This window comes from Callionymus lyra, chromosome 10, assembly GCF_982586985.1.
Source record: "Callionymus lyra chromosome 10, fCalLyr1.hap1.1, whole genome shotgun sequence".
Classification (NCBI taxonomy): Eukaryota; Metazoa; Chordata; class Actinopteri; order Syngnathiformes; family Callionymidae; genus Callionymus; species Callionymus lyra.
This window is the reverse complement of record NC_141827.1, coordinates 7,294,886-7,310,711: the sequence shown is the minus strand read 5'-3', so window position 1 is coordinate 7,310,711 and position 15,826 is coordinate 7,294,886. Positions and strand designations below refer to the sequence as shown.

Genomic DNA, 15,826 nt, shown 5'->3' with positions numbered 1-15,826 from the left:
TCTGATGGAGGAGTCCCCGGGTCAGACCCAGATCATTTCATCAATATGAATGGTGGACTTTCTTACAACACACATTCAGAAATGCACTCACATACACACTCTTGCAATGAGATATACACACTCACATACACACTCTCACATTAACACACTCACATACACACTCTTGCAATTAGATATACACACTCACATACACTCTCTCACATTAACACACTCACATACACACTCTTGCAATTAGATATACACACTCACATACACTCTCTCACATTAACACACTCACATACACACTCTTGCAATTAGATATACACACTCACATACACTCTCTCACATTAACACACTCACATACACACTCTTGCAATTAGATATACACACTCACATACACACTCTTGCAATTAGATATACACACTCACATACACTCTCTCACATTAACACACTCACATACACACTCTTGCAATTAGATATACACACTCACATACAGTCTCTCACATTAACACACTCACATACACACTCTTGCAATGAGATATACACACTCACATACACTCTCTCACATTAACACACTCACATACACACTCTTGCAATGCGATATTCACACTCACATACACTCTCTCACATTAACACACTCACATACACACTCTTGCAATTAGATATACACACTCACATACAGTCTCTCACATTAACACACTCACATACACACTCTTGCAATGCGATATTCACACTCACATACACTCTCTCACATTAACACACTCACATACACACTCTTGCAATGAGATATACACACTCACATACAGTCTCTCACATTAACACACTCACATACACACTCTTGCAATTAGATATACACACTCACATACAGTCTCTCACATTAACACACTCACATACACACTCTTGCAATGAGATATACACACTCACATACAATCACTCACATTAACACACTCACATACACACACTTGCAATGAGATATACACACTCACATACACTCACTCACATTAACACACTCACATACACACTCTTGCAATTAGATATACACACTCACATACACACTCTTGCAATTAGATATACACACTCACATACACTCACTCACATTAACACACTCACATACACACTCTTGCAATTAGATATACACACTCACATACAGTCTCTCACATTAACACACTCACATACACACTCTTGCAATGAGATATACACACTCACATACAATCACTCACATTAACACACTCACATACACACTCTTGCAATGAGATATACACACTCACATACACTCACTCACATTAACACACTCACATACACACTCTTGCAATTAGATATACACACTCACATACAGTCTCTCACATTAACACACTCACATACACACTCTTGCAATGAGATATACACACTCACATACACTCACTCACATTAACACACTCACATACACACTCTTGAAATGGAGATACACACTCACGTACACTCTTTTACATTGACACACTAACATTAACACACTCACGTACACTCTCTCACATTGACACACTAACATTAACACACTCACATACACACTCTTGCAATGAGATATACACACTCACATACACTCACTCACATTAACACACGCACGTACACAGTCTTGCAATTAGATATACTCAAGCACATACACACTCAGATTAACACACTAACATTAACACACTCTCATACAGACTTTTGTAATCGGATATACACACTCACATACACACACTAACATTAACACACTCACATACACACACTTACACAACGATAAAAACTCTCTTACAAATACACACTCAAAGACATTCTCTCATACTCAAAAACACACTTCAGAGACACACACCCTAACACTCATATATGCACACATACACACTCTAAAGCTAACACATACACACTCAGAGACGCACATTCTCACACTTACATACATACAGGTATACTCACAGACACACACTTACATAAACACACTCACAGACACACATACACAGATATACTCATTCATAGATACTCACAGACCCACACATTAACACACACATACGCACTTTCACACACACACTTTCAGACCCACACTCTCACACTCACAGACGCTCTCACACACAAATACAAACTCTTCCCCTTACAAAAATTCTCACATACAAATACACACTTTCATACACTCTTACTCCCACAAACACTCACAGGTACAATAAGACACACTCATTCTCATACACACACACACAAATACACACTCTCTCACACTCACAGACACCCTCCCACACACAAATACACATTCTCATACACTCTCAAACACACACTACCACACACACTCTCTCTCAAACACACACACACACACACACACACACACACACTGAAAAGTACAAACACACACAGTCACTCCCTCACACACACTCTCAGACTCACCCACACTCGCTCATACACACACACTGATACAGACACACCCCCACTCACTCACAGGTACAAAGACACACTCACACTCACTCACCGGTACAAAGACACACACTCACTCACACACACACACACACACCCCCACACACACACTCACACACTCTCACACACACATACTCTCACACACTCACACAGACACACACACACACACACACACACACACACACACACACACACACACACACACACACACACACACACACACACTCACACAGACACACACACACACACACACACACACACACTCACACACTCACACACACACACACTCACACACACACTCACACACTCACAGACACACACACACACACACACTCACACACTCACAGACACACACACACACACACACACACCCCCACACACTCACAGACACACACACACACACACACACACACACACACACACACACACTCACACACTCACAGACACACACACACACACACACACACTCACAGGTACAAAGACAGAGCAGCTTTCACTGAGTCTCTCTGAGGACGTACAGGAAGCAGATCTGACCGCCCGGGTGAGAGGAAATACTGGATCTGGTTCTGTGTCCCGCCTCAGTTCTGGACTCACGTCAGGGATCCTTCCCTCTCACACCATCACTCATCCTCTCCTGCGTGTGTGAGTCACACTGAGGCCTTTGTTTCTGGAGAACAACTTGACTTCTGGACCGTCGGTCCGAGGCGGTCACGTGACCCAGGGTTCGAGTCACGTGACCATCCAAGGTATCATGGGAAATCAAATGTCACTGGTGAGGATCTGGACAAGGTGGTCCACTCTGATGCAGGAACCTCCTGGTGTCCCTCAGATGAATGATTGAGTCACTGACGACTCTTCTTCCTCACACCCTCAGTCTGTGTCCCAGTGTGACATACCGGAGGGTCATGGACTTGGGACCTCTGACCTCTGACCTGTGAGGGTCTAAATGAGTCCACACTGGCACCCGGGTGACTGACCAGCCCCCCAACAGGCAGGTGTAAACCCTGCACCATGGAGAGTAGGTTCTGGTGTGCACCGGTCACATCAGCTGGTTCTGGTTCTGTCAACTTTGTTCAGCTTCAAGTCATTGATGGATGGTTCTGGTTCTGGTCCAACAGGAGGCCTCACACTGATTTTGGGGGCAGCAGAGACCCCAGGCGAGGAGGTCATGAGGACCAGACGGTCGTGATCCTTCACGCCAAAGTGGCGCAGAAGTCGTACGGCAACGAGAAGCGGTAAGTGGCTGGTCATCGTCACGGCAACCGCTGCAGCTCAGTGTGGATCTGCTCTGCAGGTTCTTCTGTCCTCCTCCATGTGTCTACATCAGAGGTCCTGGCTGGAGGATCTCACAGGATCACCTGACAGGTGAGTCTTCATCACCATCATCTTCATCTACATCTTCATCTTCATCTTCATCATGAACATCATCTTCATCTTCATCATGAACATCATCATCATCATCATCTTCATCATGAACATCATCTTCTTCACCATCATCATCTTCATCTTCATCATCATCATCATCATCATCATCATCATCATCATCATCATCATCATCATCATCATCATCATCATCATCATCAATATCATCATCTTCATCATCATCAACATCGTCATCATCTTTATCCTTATCATGAACATCCTCTTCATCATCATCATCATCTTCATCATGAACATCCTCTTCCTCATCTTCATCCTCATTCTCATCATCATCCTCATCATCATCTTTATCATCAACATCTTCATCACCTTCATCTTCATCTTCATCTTCATCTTCATCTTCATCATCATCTTCTTATTCATCATCACTTTCATCATCATCAACATCATCATCATCATCATCATCACCTTTTTCATCCTGATCTTCATCATCTTCAAATAAATCATCATTCATCATCATCATCATCATCACCTTCATCATTGTCATCATTATCATCATTATCATCATCCTGATCTTCATCATCTTCAAATAAATCATCATTCATCATCATCATCATCATCACCTTCTTCATTATCATCATTATCATCATTATCATCATCCTGATCTTCATCATCTTCAAATAAATCGTCACCTTCAGCATCATCAACGTAACATCTTGACCTGCTTGTATTTCTTCACCAGCGTCAGGTGACCTGGTCCAGCGAGTCTCGGGCTACATGTGTCTGGACAGCAGTGGTCAGTCCAGGTCTGAGTCCTTCAAGCTGGTGTTCGACGAGCAGCCGGACTCTCGGGTGAGAAGAGTCTAGAGCCCATGATGTTGTCCTCCCTCTGACGGGTCCTGAACCCTGGGCTGATGGAGGTTAGCATCAGCTAAGAGTTAGCACAGATGACACACTCATGGCTACAGTAGAAACATTAGTTTGGTCTTCTACTCTTCTTAAGCCGCCTCATCCAGGCCCCCTTTGTGGGGGTTCTTGTCCTGTCCCACTCTGCTCTGTGACCACTAGAGGTCGCTGTGCCGCGGCTCATATTCACCTGCTGCGAAGCCTGGTATTCGTGGAACGCGAGCATCAGCCAAGTCCAGCTGAAGAACCTGTGACGGGTCCAGAAGCTAATCTGGTGCTACGTGACCAGCTTGGCTGCGGCCCAGTTGGACCGGCCCGCCTGTGAAGTCTGACCATCCACAGCCAAGTCCAGTGCCGAGTGTTGATCCTTGTGCGTGTACTGGACCAGAACCAAGCTCTAATGGCTCCTGTCTGGACCAGAACCAGTGTTTGTGCCGACTTAATGAATCTGGATGATTGACAGGAGGGGGGGGGGGGGCTCCATGATGGAGGTGAACGGATGAACACAGTGGGTGGAGGAGGGGCAGGTCATGTGATCCACCTTTGTTGTGAGTGTGTGAGAAAGTCACACAAATGTGTTTGTCCAGACGAACTTTACTACACTGTTGACCTGACAAACATTCTGACTGTGTGTGTGTGTGTGTGTGTGTGTGTGTGTGTGTGTGCGTGAGTTTGTGTTTGTGTGAATGAGTCTGTGTGTGTATTTTTATGAAGTTCATGTTTCAGTGTGTCTGTCGGTTTGTGAGTGTGTGTGTGTTCGTTCATGTGTGACTGTGTGTTTTCATGTGTTTATGTGTGTTCATCTTAGGTTGTATTTATTTGTGTGTTAGTGTGACTGTGTGTGACTGTGTCTCTGTTTATATGTTCATGTGAGTTTTTTTTTCCGTGTGTGTGAATATTTGTGTTTGTGTGTGTTCATGTTTGAGTGTGTGCGTTCATCAAAGTTTGTATTCATGTGTGTTCATGTTTGAGTGTGTGCATTCATAAAAGTGTGTGTTCATGTTTGAGAGTGTGCGTTCATCAGGGTTTGTATTCATGTGTGTTCATGTTTGAGTGTGTGCGTTCGTCAAAGTGTGTGTTCATGTTTGAGAGTGTGCGTTCATCAGGGTTTGTATTCATGTGTGTTCATGTTTGAGTGTGTGCGTTCGTCAAAGTGTGTGTTCATGTTTGAGTGTGTGCGTTCATCAAAGTTTGTATTCATGTGTGTTCATGTTTGAGTGTGTGCGTTCATCAAAGTGTGTGTTCATGTTTGAGTGTGTGCGTTCATCAAAGTTTGTATTCATGTGTGTTCATGTTTGAGTGTGTGCATTCATCAAAGTGTGTGTTCATGTTTGAGAGTGTGCGTTCATCAGGGTTTGTATTCATGTGTGTTCATGTTTGAGTGTGTGCGTTCATCAAAGTGTGTGTTCATGTTTGAGTGTGTGCGTTCATCAAAGTTTGTATTCATGTGTGTTCATGTTTGAGTGTGTGCGTTCATCAAAGTGTGTGTTCATGTTTGAGTGTGTGCGTTCATCAAAGTTTGTATTCATGTGTGTTCATGTTTGAGTGTGTGCGTTCATCAAAGTGTGTGTTCATGTTTGAGTGTGTGCGTTCATCAAAGTTTGTATTCATGTGTGTTCATGTTTGAGTGTGTGCATTCATCAAAGTGTGTGTTCATGTTTGAGAGTGTGCGTTCATCAGGGTTTGTATTCATGTGTGTTCATGTTTGAGTGTGTGCGTTTATCAAAGTTTGTGTTCATTTGTGTTCATGTTTGAGTGTGTGCGTTCATCAAAGTTTGTGTTCATGTTTGAGTGTGTGCGTTCACCACGTAGAGCACACATGTTGAAGTGAGTTTGTGTTCACGTGTGTAGTTGTGTGTCTGCAGGTCTTCGCCTGCTCCAAGTCCCTGTTCATCTCGGACCAGGACAAGAGGAAACACTTCCGTCTGCTGCTGCAGCTCTTCCTGGGAAGTCGACAGGAAGTCGGGACGTTCCAGAGCCGGCTGATCAAGGTCATCTCCAAACCCTCGCAGAAGAGACAGTCCATGAAGAACGCTGACCGTGAGTGCACGCCACCGGGCCTGGACCGGACCCGTGACTCACAAACTCCCCCTGGTGTCCAGTCTGCATCTCGTCCGGCTCCAGGGTCGCTCTGTTCAACCGCCTGCGCTCGCAGACGGTCAGCACCAGGTACCTGTCGGTGCACCAGCACGCCTTCGTCGCCAGCTCCAGACACTGGACGCCGCTCGCCATCACGCTAGGTGACCCACCTCTGCGACCGCCATCATCACACACACAGACACACACAGACACGCACAGACACACACAGACACGCACACTCAGAGACGAGTCGGCAGCTTGTTTGTTTAACACACAACTTCAGACCTCCCACCGCCGGACTGACCACCGTGACTACTGACTACTCTGCTCCCACCAAACCCAAACTCCAGTGTGTGTGTGTGTCTGTGTGTGTGTGTGTGTGTTTTTAGTGCCGGGCCAGCGTGAGGATCAAGAAAACTTTGTGCTGAGTGAAGGTTTCATCTGCTACGGCTGTGTGGTCCAGTTAGTGTGTACCGAGTCAGGAGTCGCTCTGCCGCCGCTGGTAACACACTCATGTACACACACTCGCACACATACACAAGCTCACACTCTCTCAGACACATGCACACACTAGACACAAACATTTGCATGCACACAAATGCACTCACTCACACACACACACACATAGACACATCCACACTCAAACACACACACACATGCCCACGCACAAATGCACAAACACACACTCTCTCAGACATACACACTCAAATGCACACACTCACACACACTTACACACCTTGACACTCTCTCATGTAGGCACACACACGCGCACTCAGACACACACATACACGTGCAATCAATCACGCACATACACGTGTACATGCTCTCTCAGACACACACACAAGCACACAACACACTCATTCAGACACACACGCACGCAGAGAATAACTTACACACACATGCAAACCCACAGATACAAACTCTGACACACAAATTTAAACTTGTTATGCCAATTAACTGTAGTGTTAACTCTTGATTCAAACAATTTGTTATTTTTTTTATATATGTAGTAAAACTGTGGACAGCAGGGGGCGCTCAGTCGCTAACCAACAAGAACGGGTTGAGTCACAGATGAGTGAGTCACTGTGACTCATATAGAGTGAGTCCCTCAGACTCTTGACCAGGTTTCACTTCTTGTCAGACTCCGCCCACTTCTTGAATACAGGAAGAGGAAGTGACATCAGGTGTTCGAGGCTCGTCATTGAGACGCCAGAAGACTCGTCTGCCGACCCGAGTCACTCAGATGGTTTGACTCGGACGGAGGATAGAAGTCTTTCAAATGACTCCAGAGACTCGGTGGGAACATCTGGAGTCGGACTCCGGAGTGCCGAGTCAGCCCTTGGGGGTCTTCTGGCCTCCCACAGACTCGCTGAGTCGCTTCCTCTGCTGCGGCGAAGACGGGTTTCCTGTGCTGAGGGATCCAGGTGTTAGTGCGTCTGCACCTCCTCACTGACGTCCTGCTCCGTCGGCAGGTGATCCGCAAGGTCAACAAGCAACACGCCGTCCTGGACGTGGACGAGCCCGTTTCACAGCTGCACAAGTGCGCCCTCGAGTTCAGGGACGCTCCCGGGGTTTACCTGTGTCTGAGCAACGACAGCATCGTCCGTCACCAGGTCAGACTTCTTCTCCTCGTCCTCCTCCTCCTCCGACCCTTGACCCTCCTTGTGTCCCCCTCCAGGCCGCGTCCAGAGAACCGGGCCGGGCGGTACTGAACGACGGCTCCTGCTGGACCATCATCGGGGTGGAAGCGGTGGAATTCACCTTCAACCAGGGGCCCACCTGCATCCAGACCCCCGTCAGCCCCTTCCCCGTGGTGTCCGGTCTGGAGGTCAGTTGGACTCGACGAACCTTGACACAGACCATGTTGACCCCGGTGTCGTCTCAGGTGAGCGGAGGAGGACACGTGGCCACGCTGGAGGTGGTCGGGGAGAACTTCACTCCTCACCTGTCCGTCTGGTTCGGCAACTGTGAAGCTGAGACCCTGTTCAAGTGAGTCCAGAGAGACGGAGGAGGTCCTCAAGGCCTAGACGTCCTTTTGGGAAAGTCCAAATTAATCTTTCTGGTTCCCGTCTGAGTCTTGGGGCTGGGTTTGGATCTGAGTCAGGATCTGCTCTGGGTCACAAGCTGGACCTGGGTCAGTGGTGGCACATCGCTAGGGGGGGGCTTCCTGGGACATTTACGAGGGTCTTAGTCTGGTAACCTTTTTATTGGAGACCTCCTGGTGAGTCATTTAGACCCGGCTGCACAGCTGGTACCAGTTGCAGTTCAAATAAAGACACCATATATATACATATATAAAATATCTAGAGGGAACCTGAATAGAACCAGAACCAGTCTCTGAAGATCTGAACGACAGGGTGACGGACCAGGACTTTGGCTTGCGTCAGGATGTGCCGAATCTGCTGGATCGGGCTCCGGGATCCTCAGATAGTCCACAAAGACCTGCTTGTGCCAGAAGCTGCAGCCAATTAGGAACCTGATCCCCCACTGGAGGTCCAGACCTGCTCAGGTCCACAAAAGACCATTCAAGGTCTCTGCGGCTTCTGGTTTTCCTGTTGACCGCAGGACCCGCTTAGTCTGACTGTCGAGTCTGCTGACAGTTTAACATTATGACCACCTCCAACCTTGAGTTCTGTTTTTCATGTGGTCATCCTCTTCATTATCTTCATCATCTTCATCGTCAGTGTTGGTGTCTCCAGGTCCTCCAGGTCCCTGCTCTGTGTGGTCCCTGATGTGTCGGCCTTCAGCTGCCACACACTGCGTCACGTCCTGACTGTGCCGCTGACCCTGATCCGTGTGGACGGTCTGATCTACCGGACGACCTACAGCTTCACCTTCACGCCGGAGCTGCAGCCACCAGGACCTCGGGCCGCCCCAAGTACTGAGGAGGCGAGGGGGGGAGAGCGAGAGGACGACGTCCTGCTGGAGACCATCCACCAGGAGTTCACCCGAGCGAACTACCATCTCTTCATGCAGAGCTAGACTGACTACGCTAGCACATCGCTAGCAACATGCTAGCAACACGCTAGTCGTCTCTTCTCAGGACACAATTTCATTGGTTTATACTGTCAACAATATCACCAGATATAAGTGCACATCAACTAGTGTAGCATTTCATTTACATTAGCACATCAACTAGTGTAGCATTTCATTTACATTAGCACATCAACTAGTGTAGCATTTCATTTACATTAGCACATCAACTAGTGTAGCATTTCATTTACATTAGCACATCAACTAGTGTAGCATTTCATTTACATTAGCACATCAGCCACAGTAGCATTCCATTTACATTAGCACATCAGCTACAGTAGCATTTAATTTACATTAGCACATAAGCTACAGTACCATTTCATTTACATTAGCACATCAACTAGTGTAGCATTTCATTTATTTTAGCACATACGCTACAGTACCATTTCATTTACATTAGGGCATCAGCTACAGTAGCATTTCATTTGTTTTAGCACCTCAGCTACAGTAGCATTCCATTTACATTAGCACATCAGCTACAGTAGCATTTCATTTACATTAGCACATCCGCTACAATAGAATTTTTAAAACATTAGCACATCCACCACAGTAGAATTTTATTTACACTAGCTCATCAGCTACAGTAGCATTTCATTTACATTAGCACTTCAGCTACAGTAGCATTTCATTTAGATTATCATCTATCAGCTACAAAAATCCTTTTAGCTCTGTAATGTTAGCACTTCAGTTACGTTAGCCCGTGAGCAACATTAGCACTTGAGCAACGTTAGTACTTGAGCTACATTAGCACTTGAGCTATGTTAGCATTTGAGCTACATTAGCATTTGAGCTACATTAACACTTGAGCTGCATTAGTATTTGAGCTATGTTAGCACTTGAGCCACATTAGCACTTCATCTACATTAGCACTTGAGCCACATTAGCACTTGAGCTACATTAGCACTTGAGCTACATTAGCAATTGAGCTATGTTAGCACTTGAGCTACATTAGCACTTGAGCTATGTTAGCACCTGAACTACATTAGCTTCTGATGTGTACATGCTGCTGTAACTGGGACCATGTGAGGTTTGGAATTTAAAGACATTTTTCAAACTTGAACAGATGTTTGATTTTGTAACGTTCATGACTTAGAAGTCGAACGTTGAGGATCAGTTTAGGCTCCGCGGAACAAAACCCGAATTGTGGTCTAGACTAGTGAGGCGAGACTTGGTGGCAGGTGCGTGACCGGACCTCCCGGCTGCAGACATTCTTCTGTGGATCAGCTGACACAGAGTCACCTGAGCTGGCACCGAGTCCTGGAACCGGTCTTTAACGTCACTCGCTTTACGGTTTAACAGTCGATGGCGACACTCGAGGGTCACGACTCGTGACTCACAAGTCAGTGTCAAGTGAGAAGATCCTGGTCTGCTCTCTGGTCTGGGAACATCTCATCACCCTCAGAAGTCGAAGAAATGATGAGATTTGGACTGGGATCAGTACCGTGACCTGGCCTTGGTTCCTCTTCAGGTCCGGGTCCGACTCACCAATAACAACACAAACGTGTTTCCTGCAGGACCTGGACCCTGGACCCCATAGGCTCGGACTTCAAACCCAGTCTCACGTGACCCGAACACTGATGCCCGAGTGGCTGAGGAAAGACGTTCCAATGAAAGGAGCCATTCTTCACTCCGACGCAGGAACACCACTTCATTCATGGCCAGAACCTCTGTACCCCCCTCCCCCACTCACTCACACAAGTCCTGTTGTGACCCTAGGAGTCCTTCAGTCTGATGAGACCATTGTGAGTCCTGGACCCTGTTTATGGACCTGGGAAAAAGTCTTTAATCTCCGGGTCTGGAGGTTCCTGGCCCCGGGAGCGGCTCCTCTGCGCCTCCAGCTGTGCTGCTGACAGGAGACGTCGCTGAGGAATCCGTCTCAGAACAAACGGACCGGACCTCGGGCGGAATGTTAATGACCAGAGATCAGAACCAGCTGGAACAAAAGTCCGACTGACAGAGGAACAAGCGCTTGTGTGTCGGATGAGACATCAGACCCGTCACTCCTGTCAGGTCCGGACCCGCTTCCAGGTTCACCGTCCAGTGTCGACAGGACAGAAGGGGGCGACGTCGCGCATAACTGACTCAGCGTTTCTTGCGTCAGAGCGTCAATGACCTGTGACCTGTGACCTTGAACAGAGTCAATCACCTTCACAGACGACCTCTAACACGCGTCACATGACCCGAAGATCACACAGTCATGAAGGAAGTCGTATTGATTAAAAAAGGTTTTAAAATAAGTAGCTTCAATCAAAATAATTATATAAAAATGTTCAAATCCAAAAATATATTCATTAAACAATATTTTCACAAAATAAAGTAAATAAAGAAACTTGTTTCACTTAAACACAAAAAAATCATCTTAAACTATTTGCACTTGAATTATAAAACAAGTTCAAAACGTTTTTCACTAAAATAAAAATTGGTTTCAAAATTATTTATAAAAAAAAACGACTTTTAAACCCTTTTCACTTCATAAATGACATGACCTTTTTATTTTATTTTTTTAATTTAAGCATTTTTAGGGAATGAAAAATGAAAAGCATAGATTAAGTTTGAATAGAAAAGAAACTTTAGTCTCCTATCACGCGTTCAAATTCCTGCGACTCAACTCAAGGACTCCACCTTGTGGTCACGTTGATTATGACACGTGGAAGCGAAGACGACGGAAGCTCAAAAAGGTTTAATTGTTGACAGTTCAGTGAAGAATGTGTTGAAACAAACACACTCAGAGAGACAAACACAAAAGTGCTTCAGGATGTTTGTGTCACTACCAACAAAAACAGTGAACGGAGCCTATGGAAGTATATCAGTGACGGCAGAATATTGTGTGTTTCATTTAATATTTCAAATGTGCACATATTTTGTTGTAATTCTGTAGTGATTTAAATCATTGAATTAGATTTTTTTTTTTTTTAAATGAATGACTTTTATTACACATAGAGTTTAATATTGTGATAAATAACTGTTTGGTATAATTGTGCCAACATTTCTTATATTGAATTTAAGATAAAAAATATAAAATACAAATAAAAAGTGCTTTTGAATTATATGAATTAGTTTATCAAACTCTGTGTAAAAACGCAACCTTTCAATAAGTTCTAATTTTTAAAAAAAATCCAAGCCCTTAAGAAAAAACAACATTTCAATAAAAACAAAGTTTCAAATGTTAGTTTTAACTGTGAATATTCTGATGACACTTATATACTTCTATACAATTGCTAGTTTCTTTTGTTACGTCGCAGAAAAACATGTAAACATATTCAAGGGCATAAAAACACAAAGGTGGAAGGTCAGACACTTGTGGGTCAGTGAGGGTCTTCAATCACCACATCAACGCTTCAAGACCAGACGAGCTGCGGGGCATGATATAGTTTCTGTTGTGGCTCCCCCTGGTGGTCGTCCAGTGCTACTGTGGCTGTGGTCAGATTGTGCTGTCATTACCATGAAGAAAAATAGTCACGTGACCACATGAGAGGGTCTTTGACCCGCCATGCTAGGTCAAGTCAGAACCACAGTCTTGAGGGTCTTGGGTTTTAAGTGCTGATTGGCTGGATCTGGATCTTGCACCTGAACGCAAACCTTCTGAAGTCCAGCAGCTCAGAAGGACCTGTTAGCATTAGCGGGCGACATGCTAGTTTAGGAGTTCTTCAGTCTGACCTCCGGGCAGCAGGGGGCGGCAGACTCCCGCATCCACGAGGACTTGGTCAGTCGACTGAAGTCATGAACGTGTTCAGAACTCCTCGCCGACGCCGTGACTCCACGCCACCTTGGCCTGCTCCTCCTTGGCGGACCCGATGATGGGTTGGGAGATCCGAGGTCCGGGGCGAGGGGTCGGCTCCTCCCTCAGGGGAGGTTTGGGGGGTAGAGTGGGCGGCTCGTGGAGGTGGGGCAGGTGGGTGGGGATGAGGTGGTGGTAGTAGAGGGGGGTCATGATGATGTCCGGCCCGGACGGGTTGACCGGCTGATATGGAGATTCCGGGTCGTCCCGGTCCGCTGGGCCGTCGCTGGAGGAGGTGGGGCAGAAGTTGCTCTCGCTGAGGGAGGAGAACCCCGAGCTGCCCGACAGAGTGGAGCTACTGCCACCCAGGAGGGAGAGCGGACTGGTGGGTGAGGCAGGTATAGGCTGCAGCGCCCCCTGCAGGGACACCAGAGACACATTAGAATCCTGCAGAGTCATCAATAAAGTTACTGTTTATCGATCCTCATCATCTTCATATAAGGGTCAGCAGACATGAGACACGCAGAGAAGAGAAGGAGGAGAGGAAGAGGAGGAGGAGCGAAGGGAGTCTAAGGAAGGAGGAACAGGGAGGGAGATGAGTAGTGGAGGTAGAGGAGTGAAAGGTAGTAAGGAGGAGTGTGGGAGAGAAAGAGGAGGACTAAAGGAAAGGAGGAGGTGAGGAGGAGTGAGGAAGAGGAGGAGGAGCGAAAGGAATCGAAGGAAGGAGGAAAAGGGAGGGAGTTGAGGAGTAGAGGTAGAGGAGTGAAAGGTATTAAGGAGGAGTGTGGGAGAAAAGAGGAGGACTAAAGGAGAAAAGCAGGTGAGGGGGAGTGAGGAAGAGGAGGAGGAGCGAAAGGAGTCAAAGGAAGGAGGAAAAGGGAGGGAGTTGAGGAGTAGAGGTAGATGAGTGAAATGTAGTAAGGAGGAGTGTGGGAGAAAAGAGGAGGACTAAATGAGAGGAGGAGTGAGGAAGAGGAGGAGTGAGGAGGAGGTGAGGATGAGTGAGGAAGAGGAGTGAGAGAGGGAAGGGAGAGGACGAGGTGAGGAAGGAGGAGTGAGGAGGAGGTGAGGAAGAGTGAGGAAGAGGAGGAGAGAGAGAGAGAAGGTAGAGGAGGTGAGGAAGAGGGGGAGTAAGGAGGAGGTGAGGACGAGGATCAGGGATACCTTCTTTAAGGAGCGCGCGGGGAGAGCTGGAGGGAGGTCGCTGACCTGGTGGTGGAAAGCATCAAAGTGCATCGACAGGTGTTGTCCTACAGGGGGAGACAGAGCAGGAGTGTCTGAGAGAGGGGGAGGAGGCGGAGGAGCAGAGAGTGTGACAGAGGGAGACAGGGACAGCAGGAAGACTCAGAGAAACACTTCAGAGCGTCTGAACCGAAGGGGGCGCAGTACTGCAGCACTGGTCTGAGGTACCGTGGGGGGGGTTGCGTGGAGGGACCGGCGGCGCGATGATGCTGCTGGCGTGTGAGGACAGGAAGGGGACGACGTCTCTGGCGCTGCTGTCCAGGCTCCAGCTGCTGGGCGCCGTCAGGACTGTAGGGGGCGCAAGAGAAGACATCGTGAAGTGGCGGCCGGTCAGAGATGTTGTGGTTTCGCTACCTTTCTCAGCCACGGACAGGTTTGGGTCGCTGCAGGGTTTAGAGGGTCCGGTCACCTGGTGGAAGAGCGCCCTCTGCAGGTGGCTCACCTACAACAACAACACTCATCAACTACCACACAAACAACTGGTGGTGCTCATGTCTGCTGCAGCACCTGTGCGGTGTCCAGGATGTTGGGGTACATGGCGCTGCTGGGGCGATCTCTGTGGGGGGGCAGCAGCATCAGGGTCTCCCTGTTGTGTCGATACTTGTCGGGCAGAGACGGGGAACCGACTGTGGAGACGACACGTCAGCCCTGGTGCTAACCTACCTGTCGACGCTGTTTACCTCTGATGGTGGGCGGAGCCGAGCTCATCTGGGACGGAGCCGAGTGGGTGGAGCCGAGGCTGGAGGACGACGGGCTCACCTGCACAACAGGGTCATGTGAGAACGACCCTTGAACTCTGTCGTGTGATTCATTGACTGAATGAGAACGTTTGAGTTACATGAGTCATGGTTTGACTCTCATTGTGTGATTCACCCTTTATGAGTCGTCACCTGAGTCATATATGAGTCAATATTTGTTGTTGTCTGAGTCATACATGAATCGATGTCTGAGTCATACATGAGTCAATGTCTGAGTCATACATGGGTCAATGTCTGAGTCATACATGAATCGATGTCTGAGTCATACAAGAGTCAATGTCTGAGTCATACATGAGTCTATGTCTGAGTCATACAGGAGTCG

The 15,826-nt window shown here is 47.2% G+C and overlaps 2 protein-coding genes across 3 annotated transcripts in view; one reads left to right on the top strand and one right to left on the bottom strand.

Moving 5' to 3' along the window:
* The first annotated feature begins 3,399 nt into the window (after window positions 1-3,399).
* rbpjl (recombination signal binding protein for immunoglobulin kappa J region-like) lies at window positions 3,400-9,735 on the top strand. The gene is made up of 10 exons (XM_087800999.1): window positions 3,400-3,623; window positions 3,683-3,753; window positions 4,511-4,620; window positions 6,540-6,714; window positions 6,777-6,914; window positions 7,143-7,255; window positions 8,226-8,366; window positions 8,432-8,581; window positions 8,639-8,742; window positions 9,453-9,735. The coding sequence occupies exons 1-10, from the start codon at window positions 3,400-3,402 to the stop codon at window positions 9,733-9,735; spliced, it is 1,509 nt and encodes a 502-aa protein (XP_087657125.1).
* Window positions 9,736-12,451: 2,716 nt separating this feature from the next.
* Window positions 12,452-15,826, bottom strand: part of LOC148070079 (dedicator of cytokinesis protein 3-like) — a 39,075-nt gene continuing 35,700 nt past the window's right edge. For both annotated transcript variants that reach the window (XM_087801640.1, XM_087801639.1), the window contains 6 exons: window positions 15,427-15,505; window positions 15,254-15,372; window positions 15,101-15,188; window positions 14,915-15,034; window positions 14,669-14,754; window positions 12,452-13,921 (listed from right to left, as the gene is read on the bottom strand). In XM_087801640.1, the coding sequence (XP_087657766.1) occupies window positions 13,517-13,921; window positions 14,669-14,754; window positions 14,915-15,034; window positions 15,101-15,188; window positions 15,254-15,372; window positions 15,427-15,505 (897 nt within the window). In that variant the 3' untranslated portion in view covers window positions 12,452-13,516. The remainder of the gene's footprint in view (window positions 13,922-14,668; window positions 14,755-14,914; window positions 15,035-15,100; window positions 15,189-15,253; window positions 15,373-15,426; window positions 15,506-15,826) is intronic.